Source organism: Leptopilina heterotoma, unplaced genomic scaffold (genome assembly GCF_015476425.1).
Source record: "Leptopilina heterotoma isolate Lh14 unplaced genomic scaffold, ASM1547642v1 Lhet_68, whole genome shotgun sequence".
Classification (NCBI taxonomy): Eukaryota; Metazoa; Arthropoda; class Insecta; order Hymenoptera; family Figitidae; genus Leptopilina; species Leptopilina heterotoma.
The window spans coordinates 2,108,307-2,133,903 of NW_025111157.1; the positions used below are offsets into that span (position 1 = coordinate 2,108,307).

Genomic DNA, 25,597 nt, shown 5'->3' on the forward strand with positions numbered 1-25,597 from the left:
AGATCGCACTTTAACACGAGTGACTAATCAGGCCAAACTGGAAGTGAAGACCCACTCGTGCAATGATGTTTCTGTACAGTGAAAAGTTTCAATAAAGCTTGCCCGTGCAAAAACAAATTATCCTTAATTTTATATTTAGTTTTAGTCTCTTGACACTCAAAACACGCAATTAATTTCCATTCCTACTTTTTTAATTAAAAAAAAAATCAGGGTGGTCACAGGTTTCAGTTTTTTTAATTTCCCTGACAATTTACTGACATTAAAATTATCTTCCCTGACAAAATTCTTTATACAGGAAAATTTAAAAGTTTACAAAAAATATGTAAAATTAATGAAATTTAATAATTTCTAAAAATTAAAATTATAACCCTTTCTGATATCAATTATTTTTTTTACAATTTTTAACTAAACTTCATCTCTAAATTAATTATTTTAAATAATTTTTCAAAATTTCTTCAAGAATTCAAATATTTAAATTTAAAAATTCAATTTTTTATCATAATTGTAACTGTCCACGTTTTTTTCTTAAGTTATTAAGGTATAATATTTTTAAAAAAATTAAATAAAAATAAAATAAAAAAAAATAGAAAAAAATAATAAATAAATAAATAAAAAATTAAATTAAAATTATTTCTGAATAATTTTTGAAAAATAATAGTTTTTTCATTCCTACACAATTAAAAAATTTTCAAAAAATTTACATTTGGTAAAATCTTTTAATAATAATTAAATTTTTAAAAAATATAAATAAATAATCAAATTTTTAAAGAATTTTATTTATAAATATGACCATGAAAAAACACTTCTAAAAATTAGTTTTTAAAAATATTTTAATGTAATTTTTGGAAAATAATTGAATTTTAATTAGAAATTTTGAATATGATTTTTTTCTTCAAAACGATAAAAATTATTATTGTTTTTTGTATGTATTTGAATTTTTGACAATTCAATAATTTTCAAAATTTGCAATTAAAATGCTTCAAAAGTTGATTGATGTATTTGAAAAATTTAATTATCTTAAAAAATTATTTAAAAATAATTTTTAACAGATTTTTTTACAGTTATTTTTTGCACTATAAAAAGAGAAATAGTTACATTTTATACTAAAAAATATGTTTTAGGGTAAAGACTCTAAAGAATATTCTGATTCACTCAAAAAAAGTATTAGATACTCAAAAATATGTTAGAAGATTCATTAAATAATTAAATATTTCTTAAAATTGAATTTTTATAAAGAATTTTATCAACATTTTTAAAAATAATTGAATTCTTTCGGCGAATTTAAGAAAAAATTAAGAATAAATGCAATTTTCTATAATTTAATTTAAAATTTATTCTATAAAAAATAATTGAAATTCTACGATAAGTTTTGTTATTTATGTATAAAAATTATTGAATTCTTGCAACGAATTTTATTGAAAAATTTTTTTAAAGAATTTACTTTAAATTTTAATTCAAATTTTTTAAAATTTTTTAAATAATTGAATTGCTTCGTGAAGAATTCTATTTTTTAACGAAAATGATTAGATTGTTTCGAAGATTTTTATAAACATTTCTGAAAATAATTATATTCCTTTGAAGAACGTTATATTTTACGAAAATAATTGTATTGATCAATTTTATTATAATTTTTCAAATTTATAAAGCATTTTATCAAAATTTTTTTAAATAATTGAATTTTCGAGAAAAATTTTATTATTTATGAAAATAATTGATTTCTTGAGAAGAATTTTAATAACTAAATCTTGTAAAGAATTTTGTCAACATTTTTTTAAATAGTAGAATTTTTAAAAGAATTATATTTAAATTTTTCGAAATAATTGAATTTCTTAGAACAATTTTTTTCAATTCTCTGAATATATTTGAATTCTTTCGTGAAACTTCATTAAAAAAATAAAAATAATTGAATTCGTGCGAAGAAATTTATTAAAAAAAATTGGTAAGCAATGGAATTCCTGTGGAATTTTTATTCAAATTTTGTTTAAATAATTGAATTCTTTTGGAAAATTTTATTAAAATCGTAGATATTAAAAATAATTGAAATGAGGAAAATTTTTGAAAATAATTGAAATTTTGACAAGAATTTTATTAAATTTTTTGAAAATAACTCATTAAATTAATTTATAAGTAATAATTTTATGGTAGTTCTTGAAGAATTAAGTTATTTAAAAAGAAATTATTGTCAGAAATAGAAAATATTGAAGATTTTGTATTAGAATTAGTGGCATTTTCATAGTTTATGAGGCAAACAAAATAGACTCCAAAATTCAGAATTTTCTTATAAATTCTAAAAATTTAATTTTTTCCAGTGCTTTTAATAAAAATCCCTGACTTTTCTGTGCTTTCCCTGACCAATTCTAATTTCCTTGACTTTTCCCTGAATTCCCTGACCTGTGGCAACCCTGTTATTGACATGTGGCCACCCTGAAAATATATTTGTTCTAAAGTAAAAATAAAATTTCCATTTAAAAAAGGATACATCCTTCCTCAGTGTACGGCAAAATGTCAGTGGTTCCTTTTCGGGAATATCCATACATCGAGACGAGAATTGTGTAACAATTCACATGCTCGCTGAGAATAGAACAAAGGTACCGACGAGCAGTTCCGGATTTATGCAAATCCTGATTATACATCGTGTTTCCAGCCTCATAGTCCTCGGCGTGTTGAGCAAGTAGTTTTGGTAAGACAATGTGTCTCTCGTACCTAAGGGGCTGACAGCCATTTTATATACATATATATTTGTCAAATTTTGCAAAATCAAAAAAAAAAATACTACTTGCAAAAGAACAAGATTTACATTGCTTTTCGCTCTCTGTTGATTTTAGAGCAACTTTTGAATTTGTAGGTTCTTATTTACACGGAGAGAAAATAAATATCAAATTTCGTAAAAGTATTTTACAATTAGATATAAAAAATAACTTTAAATAAACTTGTATGATAAATAATAAAATTCAATTACTTTTTTATAAATAGTAAAATTCATCGCAGGAATTCAATTATTTTTAAAACTGTTAATTAAATTCTTGCCAAAATTTTTAATTATTAACAAAAACTTTGATAAAATTGTTTACAAGAATTTAATTTTCTATCAAAAATTAAAAACAAAATTTAACAATAAAATTTTATTAATTACAATTATTAACAAAATCGATTATATGCAAAATATATTAAAGAAATTTTCTAAAAAATTCAATTATTGTCAAAATTGAAAATAGTATCTATTCTTCGAAAGAATTCGATTAATTTCAATATTTAAATGAAATTCCTTAAATGAATTCAATTATTTTAAAATTAAACTAAGGTAAATACTTTTTTTTAAAATAATTTTTCTTTAACTCTCATGAAATTATGTTTACCTGTAAACATCGTCATATGTGTTGCCATAAACGAAAACACCAGTGGCATTTGTGTGAGCGTGAAGATCCAAAACACAGTCCAACGGTGTTTTATGATCCTTGTCAAGTGACTCCAAAAGTGATCGCGTCGCCTCCAGGGTTGGATGAATCCAACCGGAAATCCGATTCCAGGACCTGTTTAGATCCATGCCCATGAGCGTCGACCTAAATTTCAAAATAATGTATAAATTATTATCAACAATTTTAATATAAAATCAATTATTTTCGACAATTTTGATGAAATTCTTTTTAAAAAATCATTATTTTCAAAAAAAAATTCGATTATTTTCATAAATAATAAAATTCATCAAAGGAATTCAATTATTACCATAAATAATAAAATGTTTCAGAGGAATTCAATTATTTTCAATACAATTTTAATAAAATTTCTCGAAAGAATACAATTATTTTTTAAAATATTATTTAAATTCAATTATTATCAAGAGTTTTAATAAAAATTCAATTGTTTTCAATAATTTTGATAAAATTCTTCGAAATAATTCAATTATTTTTATAAATTGTAAAATTCTTGGCATGAATTCAATTATTTTTGTAACTAATAAAATTCTTCTGAGAAATTCAATTATTTTCAATACAATTTCAATAACATTTCTAGAAAAAAATTCAATTATATTCAAGATAATTATAGTAAAATTTCTCTAACAGGTTCAATTATTTTTTAAAATTGTAATCAAATTCCTCTAAACAATTCAATTGTTCTCTTAAGTTTTAAATAAAAGTCTTTGTAAATTTCAAATATTATCAAATTCTTCAATTCAAATTATTTTTAAAAAATTAAATTATTTTTACGAAATTTGATTAAAAAATTTTGATAACATTTTCAAAATAAATTTAATTATTTTCAAATTTTTTTATAAATACTTTACAAGAATTCAATCATTTTATTATTTCTGAAAATAATGGAATTCTTAAATAGAATTTTATTAAAACTTTTTAAATAATTGAATCCCTGCAAAAAATTCAATTATTTTTTAAAATAATTGAATTTTCTCAGAGAATTTAAACAAGATTTTTAAAAGTAATTGAAATTTTTGAAGAAATTTATTAAAATTGTATTGAAAATAAGTTAAATCCTGATAAGAATTTTATTACTTATATAAAAATAATTGAATTTTTTTACGAAAATTTTTCTCAAAAGTTTTAAATAAAATTGTTTGTAAATTTCAATTATTTTCAAAATTCTCAATTAAAATTATTTTAAAAACACTCCACTATTTACAAGAAAATTGATATAAATTCTTCAAAGCAATTAAATTATTTTCTAAAATTTTAAAAAACCTTCGAAACAATTCAATTATTTTTATAAATAGTAAAATTCTTCAAAATAATTTAATTATTTTTATAAATAATAAAATTTTTCTCAGGAATTCAATTATTTTCATAAATAAAAAAATTCTTCTCATGAATTCAATTATTTTTAATACAATTTTAATAAATTTCTATTGCTTTCAAAATTTTCAATTAAAATTATTAAAAAAACTCTATTATTTAAAAAAAATTTAAAGAAATTCTTCAAAAGAATTTAATTAGAATTTTTAAAAATTTTTAAAAAATTCTTCCCGAGAATTTAATTATTTTCATAAATAAAAAAATTCTTCTCATGAATTCAATTATTTTTAATACAATTTTAATAAAATTCTACTGCTTTCAAAATTTTCAATTAAAATTATTTTAAAAAAAACTCTATTATTTTGAAAAAAATTAAAAGAAATTCTTCAAAGGAATTTAATTAGGATTTTTAAAAATTTTAACAAAATCCTTCCCGAGAATTCAATAATTTTCATAAATAAAAAAATTCTTCTCAGGAATTCAATTATTTTTAACAAAATCTTAATAAAATTCTTCTTTATAAAATTCAATTGCTCTTCCCGTGAATTTAATTATTTTCATAAATAAAAAAATTCTTCGAAGGAATTCAATTATTCTCTTTATATTTTTTGATAAGATTTTTTTCAAGAATTCAATGCTTCTTAATATATTAATTTTAAAATTGAAAATATTTAAAAAGAAAAATTCTAAAAACAGTTAGGAAACAAAGAAGCAATCAACAACTAATTTCAAACTGCGAACAGATTACCGGAATACAACGATTATTAATATAAATTTAAATAAATTATTCAGGAAATGAAAAAAAATACGTCTCACCTATAATTTCCGAGAAAAACACCGTCTGGATTGAGCATGGGTACAATTTTAAAAACAACATATTCCCGAAGAACCTTAGCGATTGGATGTGCGCTGACCAAAAAATCCATGAGCCCCTGACAAACAAAGGAGGACGGCGACTCTCCAGGATGGACTCTCGACAAAACAGCAACCACTTTACGTGGATGCTCCTCGCATTTTTCATTCGACGTAATCGTGATCAATTCGACTTTTCTCTTTTGCACCGAAGACGATAAATTCTCCCTTCTCACCCATGAATATTTCAATACCAAATTATCCAAATGTCCCTGGTAACGTGTATAGGAATAAGGATACGTGAGACAAAATTGATAGGCCTCGTCCTCACGATCGAATGCAAAGGCAAAACTCAAAACGTGATGATTTTGATGTTGCGCCGATTTATAGTAAAACACCTGACGGCCGGGTATTCTTTGCCATTTTGGTCGACTGCTGCTTTTCACGAGGGGCGTCATTCCATCGCGAAAGAGATTTTTACTCTTGGAAATGTTGACGATGTTGAATATCACCCTCTGGTCGACTCTGACATTGTCAACGGTGAAATTGAACCAGAGCCTTAGGCGTGGACTACAGGTGTCTGGCCGAATGAAAAGGTCATATTCGAATTCAGAGACGAGGTCTACTCTGCCAAGGTTCCCCGTTTCGAAAGAGGCGTCGAAACAAAGATGTCCCTTCTTTGCCTTTCCACTGTGACCCGGTGGACGTATCACCAATTTATTCACGTTTCCAAGTCCTCCCTCTGCCTCGCTGTCCTCGCTCTCTGAAAATACATCAGTTCTTTTAAATTTTATTTTCCAATTTTCCCCAAATTATTAATTTAATTAATTAAGGCAAATTAAACACAAAAAAAAATTCGGACAATAAATAAAATATTTATTTACACCACCGTTTCGAAATCTAAATGATTTCCTCTTCAGGGAGTCTATCCAAAAAAATATATATGTACAAAATTAAAAAAAATAATAAAAATTATGTACATAATTAAAATACATAATAAAATTTAACAAATTAATAAATAAAATAAAAATTAATGAATAATTATCTTAGAAAAAAATAATAATTAAAATAGACAAAGACTTGAATTTTATGCCCTGACGATAGAGTAGAGTCTGGAGTCAGAAAATTATAAAGGAAAAATTTAAGTTTTCATCTATTTTAATTATTATTTTTTGGTAAGTTATCATTAATTTTTATTTTTTTTATTTATTGTTAAATTATTTTTTATTATTATTTTAATTATGTATATAATTTTTATTATTATTTTAATTTTGTATATATTTTTTTAGATAGACTCCATGAAGAGGAAATCATTTAGATTTCGAAACGTTGGAGTAAATAAATATTTTATTCATTGTCCGAATGTTTTCCTTTAATATTCCTTAATTTATAAAGGATCTCGGATGTTAAGGATTATTTAACTAATTAATTAATTAATTAATTATCAAATATTTTTTAATTTTTCCGGAGAAAGTTTTTCTAAGGATATCAAATTGAGACAAGAAAACAAATCAAAAATGTTGCTTCGCAACACTTTTGATTCGTTTCTTGTCTCAATTTTGTTATCCTTAGAATAACTGTGGAATTAATTAAATTAATTATGTTTCAATTCTCTTTTTTGAATTTTTTTCAAATTTCTTTCAATGTTTGAAATTATTTTCTACTTTTAATTCATATATTCTCTATTACTGCATCAGTAATAGATTAATTTTATAAAATAAATTTTGTGATGCGCTCCGAGGAAAGATTCTTAAGAAGCAAAAAATGTTGGGTTATCAGGCTTCGCACTCGATGATTAATTTTTAAAAAAAAGTAGCAGAAAGAAGGTTAAAGACCGAAAAAAATAGCCATCGAAAAATTAAACTTGACGACAAAAAAAACTCGTTTTAGAAACTTTACAAAACTGACAAAAATTGAATTCTTACGAAGATTTTACAAAAAATTTTTTAAATAATTGAATTCTATTTGGAAATTTTATAAAAATGGTAGGCATTGAAAATAATTGAATTCCTAAGAAGCATTTTATTATTTATGAAAATAATTCAATTCTTGCGAATGATTTTCTTCAAATTTTTATAAAAATATTGTTATTTATGAAAATAATTGAATTTTTGCGAACGATTTTATTAGAATTTTTTAAAAGAATTGAATTTCCAAAAAAAATTTATTACTTTTGAAAATAATTGAATTTCTGTGATGAATATTGTTATTTATGAAAATAATTGAATTTTTGCGAACGATTTTATTAGAATTTTTTAAAAGAATTGAATTTCAAAAAAAAAATTTATTATTTTTAAAAATAATTGAATTCCTGTGATGAATATTGTTATTTATGAAAATAATTGAATTTTGCAAAAAATTCTATTAAAATGCCTCAAAATAATTGAATTTTCGGGAATCATTTTGTTATTTATCTTTAATAATAAATTTTTATTAGACAATTCTACTTTTTTTTATTAATTGTAAAATTCTTCGAAAGAATTCAATTTTTTAGAAAAATTGTAACAAATTTTTGTAAAAAATTTCAATTATAAATTTTTTTTTAAATTTTGGAAAAAATCCTTTGTAAATTTCAAGCATTTTCAAAATTTTTTATTAAAATCATTTTAAAAAATTTCATTATTTTCAAGAAATTTAAAAAATTTCTACAAAAAAAATTAAATATTTACGAAAAATCTAATCTAATAATGTTATTTGAAAGAATTTAATTTTATATCAAATATTTTTAATAAAATTTTAATAATAAATACAAATCTTAATAAACCTTGATTATATTCAAAAACTTAAAAAAATTCTTTTAAAGAATTTAAATATTCTAAATATTTTAATACAAAACTTTGAAATGTATTTAATTGAATTCTTACAAATTTTTATTAAAAATAATTCAATTCTTATAATAATAATTTCAATTCTTCTATAGAATTTTATTAAAATTTTTTAACATAATTGAATTTCTTCACGAAATTTTAATAAAATTGAATTGAAAATAATTAAATTCCCTCGAAGAATTTTGAAAAAGTTCTTTTGAATAATTGATTTTTTTTTTAATTCAATAAAAAATTGTATTTCCAATAATTGAATTCCTGTGAAAATTTTATTGTTCATGAAAATAATTAAATTTTTTCAACAAATTTTTTAAGAATAATTACATTTTTCGAGGAATTTGATTTAAAATTTTATTAAAATAATTAAAATTCTCAGATGATTTTTATTATTTATGAAAATAATTGATAATTCTTAAGAAAAATTTTATTATTTATCAAAGTAATTGAATTTCTGTAAAAAATTGAATTATTTATGAAAATAATTAAATGTTCGCGTAGAATTTTATCAAAAATTATTTTGAGTATTTAAATTGATTGGGAAAATTTTATTTAAACAATAAATATTGAAAATCATTGAATTGGGAAAAATTTTTGAAAATAAGTGAAATTTTGCCAAGAAATTTATTAAAATTTTTGAAAATAATTGAATTTCTACGAAGAATTTTATTGAAATTTTTGAAAATAATTTAATTTATTTAAAGTATTTTATTATTTATGATAATTGAATTTCCAGGAAGAATTTTATTATTTATGAGAATAATTGAATTGTTACAAATTTTTTTTGGACAAATTTAATGAAATTTCATTGAAAATAATTTCAATTTTTATATAGAATTTTATTAAAATTTTTGAAAATAATTGAATGTTTTCAAGAGATTTTATTAAAATTGCATTAAAAATAATTGAATTGCTGTGAAGAATTTTTGAAAAAATTCTTTTGAATAATTGAATTGCAGTAAAAATTTTATTATTCATGAAAATAATTCAATGTTTGCGAAAAATTTTATTAAAATTCTTTTCAATAATTGAAATTTGTTTTGGGAAATATTATTAAAATAGTAGATATTGAAAATAATTGAATTTCGAAAATTTTTTAAAAATAATTAAATTGTTTCTAATAATTTTATTCAAATTTTTGAGAATATTTTTTTATTCCAACTTTTAGGAAAAAAAAAGTCCATGAAAACTGGTTTCAAATTTAAATAAACAAAAAGGAACTTTTAGCCAAGATGAAACTAACACGAAAATAACTTCAAAATTTTAGGTATTATTATTATTATTATTTTAGCTTCTTAGATACCTTTTTTGGGAGCGTGTCACATTTGCAAAAAAAAGAGAAATATTTCCTCAAATTAAAATTAAAAAAAAATAAATGTATTAAGTAACAAAAAAAAAATATTAGAGAAAAATGTTTTCCAGCATCCAACCGGCTCTTTGATAGAGACTCGTGTGCTCGAGAGGATCACGACCCTCGTGGGTCATTTTTTTCCCTCTTTTTTTTGGGGGTATTTTTCAAGAAATTATTAGAGGTTCCTCCTCGTCGAGGAGACCGAAAACGACTGATAATTTTCAACTAGTTGTGGATGATCGTTAGTTAGCGTGTGATAGTTAACGTTATAGTTGAACACCTTGTGGGTGAGAATCACGTTACATCCGATCTTCACGTGACTTGCTTCGTGACGAGCTTTGCACACGAGAATCCGAAATTTAGAATTCGCGTGGCGAAAGCATTGATAGGTCATTCAAGAATTTCCCTCATTTCCTCAACTGCCATGTGGCCCGCAAATAATTACTCTTACACCTCTCGAATTTTTTCCCACCCTTTTTACTATATGTAAATGAACTTGCAATGAATTCGAAAGCATTCAGTTATTTTCATAAATAAATAATCAAATTTTTTCGCAAAAAAAAAAAATTATTTTCAACAAAATTTTAATAAATTCTTCGAAACAATTTATCAATTATTTTTTTAAAATTGTCAAATCTTTGCAAAACTTCAATTAATATCAATAAAATTTCACGAAAGAATTGTAATTCTTTCGTGAAATTCTTTATAAACATTAAATTCTTTATAAGATTTTCAAAAAAAATTCAATTCGTTTCTAAAATTGTAATAAAATTTATTCTTCCTAACAATTCACTTAAATTTTCATAAAAAATAAAATTCTTCCAAAAAATTCAATTATCCTTATAAAAAATAAAATTCTTATGAAAATTTCAATTATTTTCAAAAATTTTAATAAAATTCTTCACAATAAATTAATTATTTTCATAAAAAATAAAATTCTTTGAAAGATTTCAATTATTTTCATTAATAATAAAATTCTTTGGAAGATTTTAATTATTTTCAAAAATTTGAAACAAATTTTTGTCACGAATTCAATTATTTTCTGTGAATAATTGAATTCTTTACAGAATTTTATTTATTTTCACAAATTTGAATCAAATTCTTCCTAAAAATTCACTTAAATTTTCATAAAAAATAAAATTCCTCCAAAAAATTCAATTATCCTTATAAAAAATAAAATTCTTATGAAAATTTCAATTATTTTCAAAAATTTTAATAAAATTCTTCCTAAAAATTCAATTATTTTCACAAAAAATAAAATTCTTTGGAAGATTACATTTATTTTCATAAATAGAAAAATTCTTCGAAGGATTTCAATTATTTTCAAAAATTTTAATGAAATTCTTCCTAAAAATTCAATTATTTTCACAAAAAATAAAATTCTTTGGAAGATTTTAATTATTTTCATTAATAATAAAATTCTTCGGAAGATTTTAATTATTTTCAAAAATTTGAAACAAATTTTTGTCAGGAATTCAATTATTTTCTGTAAATAATTGAATTCTTTACAGAATTTTATTTATTTTCAAAAATTTTAATAAAATTCTTCCTAAAAATTCAATTATTTACATAAAAAATAAAATTCTTTGGAAGATTTCAATTATTTTTATTAATAATAAAATTCTTCGAAAGATTTCAATTATTTTCAAAAATTTTAATAAAATTCTTCCTAAAAATTCAATTATTTTCATAAAAAAAATTTTTTTTGGAAGATTTCAATTATTTTCATTAATAATAAAATTCTTCGAAGGATTTCAATTATTTTCAAAAATTTTAATAAAATTCTTTAAAAAAATTCAATTATCTTTATAAAAAATAAAATTCTTCTGAGGATTTCAATTATTTAAAAAAAATTGTATAAAAATTCTTCTCAAGAATTCAATTATTTTTATAAAAAATAAAATTTAATTATTTACAGAAACCCTAATAAAATTGTTTAAAAGAATTTAATTTTCTATCAATAATTTAAATATAAAATTTTAATAGTACAACTATTAATTACAATTATTAACAGACTCGATTATATTCAATAAATTAAAAAAATTTTTTGAAAGAATTCAATTATTGTCGAAACCTTTTAATTCCTTGAATGAATTAAAATATTTTAGATAATTGTAATAAAATTCTGAGAAGAATTTAATTATTTCCTAAAAATTTTAATAAAATTCAAGAAATTAAATGCTTAATTTCAATTTTTATAGCAAACACGATAACTCTAAAAACTTGAAAGAAATTCTTCGTGAAATTTAATTATACTTACAAATTTTCAATTAAAATTATTAAAAAAATATTATTTAAAAAAAATTCAATTATTATTATAAATAATAAGGATATTTGGGAGAATTCAATTACTTTTAATAAAATTTTTCCAAAGAATTCAATTTTTTTCAAATTTTTTTTATAAAATTCTTCAAAACAATTCAATTATTTTTTTGAATTATGAAATTCTTTGAAAGAATTAAATTATTTTTATAAATAATAAAGTTCTTCTCTGAAATTCAATTATTTTAAAAAATTTTCCTCCATTTAGAGAATTTTAATAAGAGTTTAATAAAATTTTCCTAAAAAATTGAATTATTTAAAAAAAATTTAATAAAGCTCTAAGAAAAAAATTCTTTGCGAGAATTCAATTATTTTTCTAAATAATAAAATTCTTCGAAGGAATTCTATGATTATCAAATTTTTTGATAATTCAATTTTACGAAATTTATTCGATTATTCGGAAATTCTTTAATTGTATATTAGAAAATACAAAATTGAAATAATTTCAAAATTAATTTTATTAAACTTTTTCAAGAAAATTGATTCTAAAGAATTGTTAGTTAAAAGTATGAAAAATTCAGATTTTCAAAGATTTTAATTTGAAAGTTTTACAAAATTCAATTAAATTTCTAAAAAGTTGCGTTATAATGATTTTAATAGGTATTCAATTTACTATCTAAACTCTATTAACAGAAATTTATTTTTAATAGAAAATTCTACGAGAATTTAATTATTTAATTACAAAAATAAATAATTTATTGAATATTAAATGTTTTTGAAAATCGAATTCTCATAAAAAATTTAACCAACAATTTTTAAATAATTGAATTCTTTTAACGAATTTTAATAAAATATTTAAGAATAATTGCATTTTTCATGAAATTCATTTAAAATTGTATTAAAAATAATTGAAATTTTGCGACAATTTTTATTACTTATAAAAATAATTCAATTCTTGCGAAGAATTTTATTAAAAAAAAACATTTTAAATTATTGATTTCTTTCAAAAAAATTTATGAAAATTATATTTTAAATAATTGAATTGCTTTGAAAATGTTACTATTTATTAAAATAATTGAATTACTTACGCGAAGAATTTTATTAAAATTATATTAAAAATAATTGAATTTCTAACAAGAATTATTTTGTTATTTATGAAAATAATTTAATACCTGTAAAAAATTTTATTACAATTTTTTTTTAAATAATTGAGTTCTTTTGGAAAACTTTATTAAAATTATTATTAATAACTTAATAACTTTATTAAACTTAATAACTTTATTAAAATAATTGAATTACTTAGGTATGCGAAGAATTTTATTAAAATGATATTAAAAATAATTGAATTTATCTAAAATAGGTACTTTATTATTTATGAAAATAATTGAATTCCTAAAAATAATAATTTTGTTATTTTTGAAAATAATTGAATCTCTGTAAAAAATTTATCATAATTTTTTTTTTTTAAACAATTGAATTCTTTTGGAAAACTTTATTAAAATAGTAGATATTGAAAATCATTGAATTGAGGAAAATTTTTGAAAATAATTGAATTTCGGAGAAGAATTTTATTTCTTTTGAAAATAATTGAATTTCGGAGAAGAATTTTATTACTTTTGAAAATAATTGAAATTTTTATGAGAATTTTGAAAAAATTTTTGAAAAAAAAGTTAAGAAAACAAAAAATCAAAGTACAAACAGATTCACAGAATGCAACGATTATTTAATATATATATATATATATATATATATATATATATATATATATATATATATATATATATATATATATATATATATATATATATATATAGATTAATCGTCGAATAAAAACGATTGTCTATAACTATATCGATAATCACTCATCTTCTCTATACTTTGTTTTCTAGAGTTTTATAGACTAAACTATAATGTAACAACGATTTATATATAAAGAGAATGTAAGTATAAATTCAAAGTCTAAAAAGAGAAGAAAAAGAATCATTGTATTCCTATCAATTGTCTTATAGACTGCGGGATAATAAATATCGCTCTCGCTCTTTCTCTGTCTCTCTCTCTCTCGACAAGAGCATTAGAATTTCCATAGATGAGAGCGATATATTACTAAAGTTTCAACGGATAATAAAGTTTATAAGTTATAGATGAAAATATGTCTCAAGTCATTGACGTCATGCATTTATTATTTATTTATTTATTCCTGACTCACTACTGCTCTGTACGGAAGAAGAACTATACCCTGAACTTTATAGCATAACTCGAGAAGTCAATGAAACTCACCCTTATTAAAAGGACGGACAGAAATATCTCAACTCCGATATATGATGGTATATCTTAAGAATACCTGTTGGTTGACCTCAAGACTTTCTCATATGTCCATTTTTACGATTACTCTATTCACTTTCAACTGAATATGAATACAAATTCATATTTTATTTATATATAAATATTTCTTGCGGAAAATTCTATATTTTATTGATTCGAAAAAGTATATAAATATTATTATTGATGCGGAAAAATTACATCCATATCAAAGGTGAATGTATTCTATTTTGTTTACGAAAAATTAATTCAAATAGTAAATTATTAATTGATTCTTTTTAGAAAATAAAATAATTATTGTAAACATTTTAAATATAAATAAAGAAAAATCTATATTAATAATCTTCTTCTTTTTTATATTAATAATAGTTTTATTCCAATAATCTGTTCTCGCAGTTTGAAATTAATTGTTATTTGCTTTTTCGTTTTCTTAATTTTTTCTAATAATTCCTCTTTGTACATGTTTTGAATAAATAATTTTAATAATTTTAATAAATAATTAAAAATCATTGAATTCATACAAAAAATTTTATCAAAAAATTTAAAAACAATTAAATGCCTTTGAAAGATTTTATCAAAATTTTTGAAAAGAATTGAATTCTTCCGACGAATACTTTTTTGTTTATTTAAAAATAATTGAATTCTAGAAAAGAATTTTATTACTTATGACATTAATCGAATTCTTCTAAAGAATATTATTTTTTATGAAAATAATTGAATTCTTGCGAAGAATTTTATTAAAATTTTTGAAAATAATTCAATTCTTAAGAAAATCTTCATTATTCATAAAAATAATTCAATTCTTGTGATGAATTTCTTAATTTATAAAAATAATTTAATTTTTTCGAATAATTTTATCAAAAACTTTGAAAATAATTGAATTCTTTCGACGAATATTTTTGTTTATTTAAAAATAATTGAATTCTAGAAAAGAATATTATTACTTATGACAATAATCGAATTCTTCCAAAGAATTTTATTGAAATTTTTGATAATTTAATTCTTGACAAGAATTTTATTAAAATTTTTCAAAATAATTGAATTCCTAAGAAAATCTTCATTATTCATAAAAATAATTGAATTCTTGTGATGAATTTCTTAATTTATAAAAATAATTTAATTTTTTCGAATAATTTTATCAAAAACTTTGAAAATAATTGAATTCTTTCGACGAATATTTTTGTCTATTTAAAAATAATTGAATTCTAGAAAAGAATATTATTACTTATGACAATAATCGAATTCTTCCTAAGAATTTTATTGAAATTTTTGATAATTTAATTCTTGACAAGAATTTTATTAAAATTTTTCAAAATAATTGAATTCCTAAGAAAATCTTCATTATTCATAAAAATAATTGAATTCTTGTGATGAATTTCTTAATTTACAAAAATAATTGAATTGTTTCGAATAATTTTATCGAAAACTTTGAAAAAATTGAATTCGTTGAAAAATTTCATTAAAATTCAATTGAAAGTCCGAATTGAATTCTCGCTAAAATTTTTAATATTTATGAAAAATTGAATATAATTGAATTTTTCTAAAATAATAGTTTTTTGAATACCTAATATTAATTGAAAATTTGTGAAAGTATAATTGAATTTCTTGAAGAATTTCTTTCAAGAATTTTAAAATAATCGTTTTTAAGAATAATTATAATTAATAATTTTATTCTTAAATATTATTGAAATTATTAATAGAAAATTAAATACTTTTAAACAATTTTATTAGAGTTTTCGTAAATAATTAAGTTCTTTTTTTTTAAGAATTTCATTAAATTTCTTAAAAATAATTGAATTCCTGAGGAGATTTTCATTATTTATTTATAAAAATAATTTAATTCTTGCGAAAAATTTCACAATTTATAAAAATTAGTGAATATTTTCGAACAATTTTATCAAAAACTTTGAAAAAATTGAATTCGTTGGAAAATTTCACTAAAATTCAATTGAAAGTAATTAAATACTCGAAAACAAATTTTATTATTTTTATGAAAATAATTGGATTTTTTTTAAAACAATGAAGTTTCTAATAATTTTGAATTAAAAATTTTGAAAGTAATTAAATTTTATGAAAAATTTCTTTTAAATTTTAGAAAATTTGTAAATAATTGCATTTCTGTAAAAAAATTTATTATTAGTGTAAAAGTAATTGAATTATTACGAAGAAATTTATAAAGAATTTGTAAATAATTGAATTTCTGTGAAGTTTTTATTATTTATGAAAATAATTAAATATTTGTATAGAATTTTATAAAAATATTGTTTTCAAATAATTGAATTCTATTGATAAACTCTTTTAAAATGGTATATATTAAAGATTAAATTAATGAAAATTTTTAAAGATAATTGAAATTTTGACAAGTATTTTATTAAAATTTTTTTCAAAGAATTGAATTTCGAAGAAGAGTTTTATTATTTTTAAAAATAATTAAATTCTTGCGAAAAATTTCACAATTTATAAAAATAATTGAATTTTTCGAATAATTCTATTTAAAAAAATTGAAAACAATTGAATTCGTTAGAAAATTTTTTATTATTTTATTATTTTTGAAAATAATTTAATTCTTGCGAAAAATTTCACAATTCATAAGAATAATTGAATTTTTTCGAATAATTCTATCAAAAAAATTGAAAATAATTGAATTTGTTAGAAAAATTTTGCTAAACTGCACTAAAAGGAATACTGTATTCTCGAAAAGAATTTTATTGTTTATGAAAATAATTGAATTTTTGTAAAATAAAAATTTCTTTAATAATTTTAATTGAAAATTTTGAATATATAATTAAATTTTATGAAGATTTTCATTCAAGTTTTAAAATAATCGCGTTTATTAATAATTGTAATTAAACATTTTATTAGTGAATTTTATTGAGATTTTTAGAAAATAAATAAATTCTTTTCAGAATTTTTTTATAATTTTTTTAAATAACTGAATTAATGGAACCCAATTAAATACATTTTAATTGAATTTAAAAAAATAATTAAATCGTCTCGAAAAATTTTATAAAAAATATATAAAAAAATAATTGAATTCCTGTGAAGAATTTTTCTATTTATTTATAAAAATAATTTAATCTCTCCAAAGAATTTTATTACTTACTAAATTAATTGAATTTCTGCCAAGAATTTTATTAAAAGTTTTGAAAATAATTAATAATCATAATAATAGTAAAAAATTGAATATCGTCTTTTGCGACAAATTTAATAAATAAAATTTGGAAAAATTTAATTTAGAGAATAAATATCAGTCAAAGAAAGTCATAAAGAATGGCAAAATTAATTTTCAGAAAAAAAAACACTAATAGAAATGTCTAAATATATTAATATTGATTTACAGAACATGCTCTCTGCGGTAAGCCAGACAATAATATTCCTTACTCCAAAATGAGAACAGTATCCGATTTCGAATTCAAATTTAGATAATATCTCAGAAAAGTTTAATTAAGATAATAAAAGAACCAATTAATAGTTTAATTAAATTAAAAATAGAGATTTTCTCTTTCTTTACATTTCCTCTCTAAAAAAACGTTTCATAATTGAAAATAATTCTTTCAGAAACTTTTAAAGTATATAAACAAAAAAAAAGAAAATAAAACTCGGCAAAAAAAGAATGAAAATACTAAACATGTAATTAAAGTTAAAAAAAGGAGAGAATGCAAATTAAAAAATGAAGTGATTTGGTTGTGATAAGAAATAATGGGGGTGAATAGTGAACACCACAAATGGCAAGGATTTCCGGAGAAGTTGAAAGATTTTTCGAGTCCAGACGGACAACCGGAAAATTGTAAAGATCCGACATGGTAGCACGCACGTAACGTTAGAATCGCAGCACCTTCGTGACTCTGCGAATAGAACTAGGTAAAAGGTCTATCTTGCCTTTTAATACTATAATGTTTGGGCATATACATACCAGACTCGTTGTCCGACATATTGAAAGCGGCAGGACGAGGGCAACACTGTCGGCTTGCGATGCTTGCAAATTCAGATTCCAAAAACTTTGGGGACATTTGGCCAGTTAGCCGGTTTCCTTGGTATTGTTAAATCGATAAAATAATATTCCTGATATGCGTGTGCTGTTTCTTTAAATGCAATGTGTATGTGCCTTTTTTGTGAAATTAGATATTGCACACTCTCCAATTATTATTTCTTCCTTCCGCCCGAGTCCTAAAAAAACAAATCTCTATTAATTTCTCAAAAATTATAAATGTCTTTTAATTGTAAACATCAAGTTTATTCTAATTATTTTTCTATTTTTTATTTAATATATTTATCAATTTCTATATTTTAATTTTCAATTTTTATTTCAAGAAAAAGTGGAAAAAGAATTGCTTCAGATTTTTCCAAACTATCACTTTTCATATCCTGAAAGAAAGAGAGCTCTGAGGTAAATATACTTTTATTTGACTGAAATAAAATTTTTATTTAAAAAAAATTTTATTTATAAAAAATAAATTATTCTTTTAAATAAAAATACAAAAACTTCCACTCGGAGAAATTTAAAAAAATCAGGCTTCGTGATGAATTTTTATTTTATTATTAATGAAAATAATTGAAATCTTTCAAAGAATTTTATTATTAATGAAAATAATTGAAATCTTTCAAAGAATTTTATTTTTTATGAAAATAATTGAATTCTTCCAAAGAATTTTATTTTTTATGAAAATAATTGAATTCTTGCGAAGAATTTTATAAAAATTTTTGAAAATAATTGAAATCCTCAGAAGAATTTCATTATTAATGAAAATAATTAAAATCTTCCAAAGAATTTTATTTTTTGAAGATAATTGAAATTTTGTCAAAATTTCAAATTTTTGAAAATAATTGAAATCTTCCGAAGAATTTTATTATTTATGAAAATAATTTAATTCTTCCAAAGAATTTTATTTTTTATGAAAATCATTGAATTCTGGCGAAGAATTTTATTAAAATTTATGAAAATAATTGAAATTTTCAAAAGAATTTTTTTTTATAAAGATAATTGAATTTTTTTGAAGAATTTCATTATTAATGAATATAATTGAAATCTTCCAAAGAATTTTATTTTTTACAAAGATAATTGAAATCGTGTGAACAAAGGGTTTTAAATTTTTGAAAATATTTGAAATCCTCTGAAGAATTTTATTAAATGTTTTTAAATAATTCAATTGTTTTGAAACATTTTATGATAATTTAAAATAATAATAATTCAATTATTACGAATAATTTAATTAAAATTTCGTTCAAAACAGATGAATTCTTGCTATGAAGTTTATTTATTATTTACGAAAATAATTTTATTCTTACAAACAAATGTAATCAAAGTTTTAGAAAATAATTAATTTCTTTCAAAGAAATTTATTAAAATATTTTAAATAATTGATTTCTGTCGAAAAATTTTCTTTAAAATTTGTATTTTAAATATAATTGAATTCCTGTGAAAATATTAATTTTCAACAAATTTTCGAAATTCAATTATTTTCAATATCTAATATTTTAATAATAAATAATATTTCCCAAAAAAATTCAATTCTTTAAAAGAATATTAATTAAATTCTTTACAGAAATTCAATTATTTTCATAAGTTATCACATTTTCACAGAAATTCAATTATTTAAAAGAATTTTAATAAAATTATTAGCGGTAATTCAATTATTTTCATAAATAATAAAATACTTTAAATAAATTCAATTATTTTGGATATAATTTTAATGAAATTCTTTGCAGAAATTCAATTATTTTCATAAGTAATAAAACATTCTTATACAGAAATTCAATGATTTAAAATACATTTTTCATAAAATTTTTTAGAAAAAAAATAATTATTTAAAAGAATTTTTTCAAAAATTCTTCACAGCAATTCAATTATTTTTAATGCAATTTTAATAATATTTCTTGAAAAAATTCAATTATTTTCAAAAATTTTAATAAAATTTCTCGAAAGAATACAATTATTTTTTAAAATAATATTTAAATTCAATTATTCTCAAGAATTTTTTATTATTTTTGTAAAATTCTTGGCAAGAATTCAATTATTTTTGTAACTAATAAAATTCTTCTCTGAGAAATTCAATTATTTTCAATACAATTTTAATAACATTTCTAGAAAAAAATTCAATTATATTCAAGATAATTATAGTAAAATTTCTCTAACAGGTTAAATTATTTTTTAAAATTGTAATAAAATTCTCAAAAGTTTGAAATGAAATTCTTTGTTAATTTCAATTATTTTCAAAATTTCCAATTAAAATTATTCGCTGAAATTCAATTATTTCCATAAATAATAAAATACTTTAAATAAATTAAATTATTTTTAAAAATCCAATTACTTAAAAAAATTTTTTTTTTAATTCTTTGGAAGAAATCAATTATTTACCAAAATGGTAGAATTTTTTACAGGAATTCAATTATTTTCAAATATTTTAATAAAATTATTCAAAAGAAATCAATTTTTAAAAAAAAATTTAATATATTTCGAATAAATTTAATTATTTTCTAAAATCTTAATAACTTCTTCGAAACAATTCAATTCTTTTTTAAATAGAAAAATTTTCACAGGAATTTAATTATTTAAAATAACATTTTTAATAAAATTTCTGAAAGAAAATCAATTATTTACAAAATTGTCTTTTAAATTTGAATTTCAAATAATTGAATTCTTGTGAAAAAAATATTATTTCTGATAAATTTTTGTTGTATAAAATAATTGAATTCTTTTGAGAAATTTTTTTATAGAATAGTAGATATTGAAAATATTGGAACTTCGGCAAAGAATTTTTATCACTTGAGAAAATAATTGAATTCTTGCGAAAGATTTTCCAAAAATTTTTGAAAACAATTGAATTAATTCAAAGAATTTTATATCAAATTTTCAAGAATAATTTTTCTATTTCAACTATTGGCAGATTTAAATTTGTGCAAATTTTCAAACAAAAAAGAAAAAAGTATCCAAATATTAGCCAATTGAAAAAAGTAGTAAATAGTAGTTTTTAGTAGATGAGAACAAAAGCCTAAAAATTCTAAAATTCTAAAATTGAAAAACTGAAAATTCTGTTCAATTTTACAAAAGTTGGGGCAGAAAAAATGTCTGCTAAAGTTACGGAAAATTCTCGAAATACAAGAAGTAGAAGAATTATACGTCAATCATTTAAAAATTCATTCATTCTCCAATTCTTAGCGTGTCTTTAAAAAACCACCCCTTGGAGAAAATATTTGAAAGTAAAAAAAAACGACGAGGCCCACTTGAATTTTTTTTTTCGGTTGTTTTTCCAGTAACCTCTCTTGAACTTTAGTGACATTCTCAGGGTCGTTCAACCAATTGCATTGCCTCAAAGTTCTACGCGATGGAGTAAAAGCCCTTTTACACGTGGAAAGAGGTTGGCAACCCTGACAGTTGGCACTCGTTGCCATTCGGCTCTTTCATCCCCTCTCAAGCAATTTTCAACCTCTTCTTTTGTCTCTTCCACCCCTTTTGCTCTAATTCACGCAAGCGCACTTTTACACAACTAAAAAAAAAAACAGAGAGAGAGAGAGCGAGAGAGTGCCTTGAAAATTGGGGGTGGTGGACTTTTCCTTCGGGGGTGGGTGTGTTGAACGTTGGTAGCCCTGGTTTCATGGACGAGAAAGGGAGAGACGATGGGGTAGTTCCAGACAGAGGAGAGAGAACAAACCCCGGAGTGAATGACTGAGAGCGTGCCCAGGGAATCGATAATCAAACCCCACCGAGAACCCCCTTCTCGTTTCATCATCCTAGTTTGCGACAGTGGCGTAGGAGAGAGCACGAGAGAGAGAGAGAGAGAGAGACCAAACGTAATTTCTGGAGTTCAATAAACATCAAAGCCCTGGATGCTCAGGAGGCGACGAGTTTCACCCTTCGTTTGAATTTCTAATTGCATCGCACGTACACACTCCTCCTCCTTCTCCTCCTTGCAAGTTGTGCAAGTCCCTGAAAAAGAAAATTTATTAATACTCCAGGTTTTTTATTTATCCATATAAAAAAAAAAAATAAATGTGTGTGCATACAAAAGTCACAGGGATTTGAACATATGTTACGAAAAAGAGGGCGAGCCTTTTTTTTCGCGGGGTGCCGACCTAGGGAAGCTGAAATAGATCTCTTGTTAAAAGCAGGGATGATACACGACGCACTACTGGTCAGATCGAAAAAAGCGCTAATAAAAATCTGCGCTTATTTCTCAGGGCTCGAATCAGTGAAAGTATTTAAAAATACGAATCAAAAAATACTTAACGAATCAAAAATGACAAATTACGGTCCGAATTTCTGACAAAAATTTAAGTCAAATATGTAAGAGAACATTTTTCATTAAAACTATATAAATTAAATTTTACGAACCAAAAATGAAAAATTACGGACCAATCTCTGACAAAAATTTTAATTTAATTATCAAAGATGGCAAATTGATAAAATTATTATTTTATATTATTACTTCCTCAAAATTCTTTTCATCATTTCAATTCAATTATTATTTTCTAGAATTTTTAACTATAATTCTTCTTTAAAGCAAATAATTTTCGAAAAAGTTCTTTGACAATTTTCAAATTCATTTCTTTACAATATTCAATTTTACGAATTTCAATTATTCGTTAATTCTTCAATTAGAAATACATTAGAAAATAAAAACTTCAAATAATATAAAAAAAAATTCAATTAAACTTTTTCAAAAAAATTAATTTCAAAATTCAATTATTTATAATAATTATTTATATTTTAGTCGAATTCCTCTCGAAAATTATTATTAAAAATTTCATTCAAATTCTTCGAAAGAAATCAATTATTTCCAAAAATTCTGATAAAATTCAATTGTTTAATTACAAAAAATAAATAATTGATGGAATAATGAATTTTTTCTTACAATTGAATAATTGTATTGAATTTTATCAGAATTTTTGAAAATAACTGATTTCTATTGAAGAATTTTAATTTAAAAAAAAATTAAATAAAAATAAATATTTTATAAAATTTTTAAGAATAATTTCCTTTTTCGAGAAAGAATTATTAAATTTGAATTTTTTTGAATCATTTTATGAAAATTTAAAAGAATAATTTTAATTCAATTATTTCGAATAATTTAATTAAAATTTCGTAAAAAATTGATGACTTCTTGCGATGGAGTTTATTATTTACGAAAATAATTTAATTCTTACAAACAAATGTAATCAAAATTTTAGAAAATAATTAATTTCTTTCAAAAAATGTTCTTAAAATATTTTAAATATTTGATTTCTGTCGAATAATTTTCTTTAAAATTTGTATTTCAATAATTGACTTTCTGTAAAAATATAAATTTTCAACAAATTTTCAAATTTTATCAACAAATTTTTAAATAATTAAATTCTTTCGTCGAATTTTAATAAAATTTTCAGGAATAATGAAATTTATCGAGTAATTCGATTAAAATAGTATTAAAAATAATTGAAATTCTACGATGAGTTTTATTATTTATATAAATAATTGAATTCCTGTAAAAATTTTATTATTTATGAAAATAATGAAATTATTGTGAAGAAATTTATAAAAAAATTTGTAAATAATTGAATTACTGTGAAATTTTTATTATTTATGAAAATAATTAAATTTTCTTTAATAAATTGAATTCTTTTAAAAAATTGTATTAAAACAGTAGATATTAAAAATCATTGAGTTGTAGAAAATTTTTGAAAATAGTTCAAATTTTGCCAATTTTTAAAATATTAAACCTTTTCTAAATTCAATTATTTCTAAAAATTTTATCCTTAAATGCTCTTAATATTCAAATATTATTATGTAAAATTTTAACTAAAATTCATTTTTAAATCAATTTTTATTAGAAAATTCTACTAGAATTCAATTATTTAAATTATTTCAAATAACAATTCAATTAAACTTTTTCAAAAAAATTAATTCTACAGAATTTTTAGTTAAAAGTATAAAAAATTCTGATTTTCAAAGATTTTAATTTGAAACCTTTTCAAAATTCAATTATAAAAATTTCAAGTATTTGTCACTTCTCCAAAATTCAATTCTTTTCTATAAAAGTTTTAATTAAAATTCTTCTCAATTATTTTTAATTATATTCTTAGAAATCAATTATTTTTGATAATTGAATAGTTAAAAGTTAAAAATGTATTAAAAACATCAATTAATTTCAAAAGAATTGGAATTAAAAGTTTTGAAAAAAATAAGTTTTTTAAAATTTCTAATTAAATTCATTAAAAATTCAAAATTTTCTTAAATTTCAAAATGAAACTTTTTCAAGACTGGATTTTATTTCTAAAAATTTCTAATATTTGTAATTTCTCAAAAATTTAATTATTTTTTTAAACCTCTTTTTAAAAATCAATTATTTCTAAAAAATTATCCTTAAATGCTCTTAATATTCAATTATTATGTAAAATTTTAACTAAAATTCATTTTTAAATCAATTTTTATTAGAAAATTCTACTAGAATTCAATTATTTTAATACAAAAATAAATAATTTATTAATTAAATGTTTCTTAAAATTGAATCCTCGTAAAGAATTTTATAAAATTAATTTTTAAATATGTGAATTCTCTTGACGAATTTTAATAAAATTTAAAAAAATAATTACATTTTTAAAGAAATTTGTTTAAAATTGTATTAAAAATAATTGAAATTCTGCGAAAAGTTTTATTATTTGTGAAAATAATTGAATCCCTAAGAAGAATTTTATTATTTTTGAACATAATGAAATTTCTGCTATAATTTATAATGCAAAAAATAATTTATTGAATAATTGAATGTTTCTTAAAATTCAATTCTCATAAATAATTTTATCAACTAATTTTTAAATAATTAAATTCTTTCGACGCATTTTAATAAAATTTTCATGAATAATTACATTTTTCAAGCAATTTGATTAGAATTGTATATTAAAAATAATTGAAATTCTGCAATGAGTTTTATTATTTATGAAAATAATTGAATTCCTAGAAAGCATTTTATTATTTACGAAATTAATTGAATCCCTGTAAAAATTTTATTATTTATGAAAATAATTGAATTATTGCGAAGAAATTTATAGAAAATTTCTAAATAATTGAATTTCTGTAGAAATTTTATTATTTTGTGAAAATAATTAAATTGTTTGGCAAGAATTTTATTAAAATTTTTGAAAATAATTGAATTTCGGTGAAGAATTTTATTATTTATATAAAAATAATTGAAATTTTGACGAGAATTTTTTTTAATTTTTGAAAATAATTGAAATTTCTGCGAAGAATTTTATTATTTTTGAAAATTATTGAATTT

The 25,597-nt window shown here is 20.3% G+C and overlaps 2 protein-coding genes across 3 annotated transcripts in view; one reads left to right on the plus strand and one right to left on the minus strand.

Moving 5' to 3' along the window:
- The window catches only part of LOC122510378 (ELAV-like protein 3), a 74,985-nt gene that overhangs the window by 5,166 nt on the left and 44,222 nt on the right, over positions 1–25,597 (plus strand). The gene's annotated exons all lie outside the window — the stretch shown is intronic.
- The window catches only part of LOC122510377 (cytosolic carboxypeptidase 6), a 34,882-nt gene that overhangs the window by 5,106 nt on the left and 4,179 nt on the right, over positions 1–25,597 (minus strand). The window contains exons 2-6 of one of the 2 annotated variants that reach the window (XM_043624975.1): positions 21,573–22,275; positions 18,265–18,518; positions 5,562–6,360; positions 3,357–3,560; positions 2,480–2,703 (exon numbers count right to left, since the gene is read on the minus strand). In XM_043624975.1, coding sequence (XP_043480910.1) covers positions 2,480–2,703; positions 3,357–3,560; positions 5,562–6,360; positions 18,265–18,361 — 1,324 coding nt within the window. In that variant the 5' untranslated portion in view covers positions 18,362–18,518; positions 21,573–22,275. The remainder of the gene's footprint in view (positions 1–2,479; positions 2,704–3,356; positions 3,561–5,561; positions 6,361–18,264; positions 18,519–21,572; positions 22,276–25,597) is intronic. The other variant, XM_043624974.1, reaches the window with a different exon arrangement.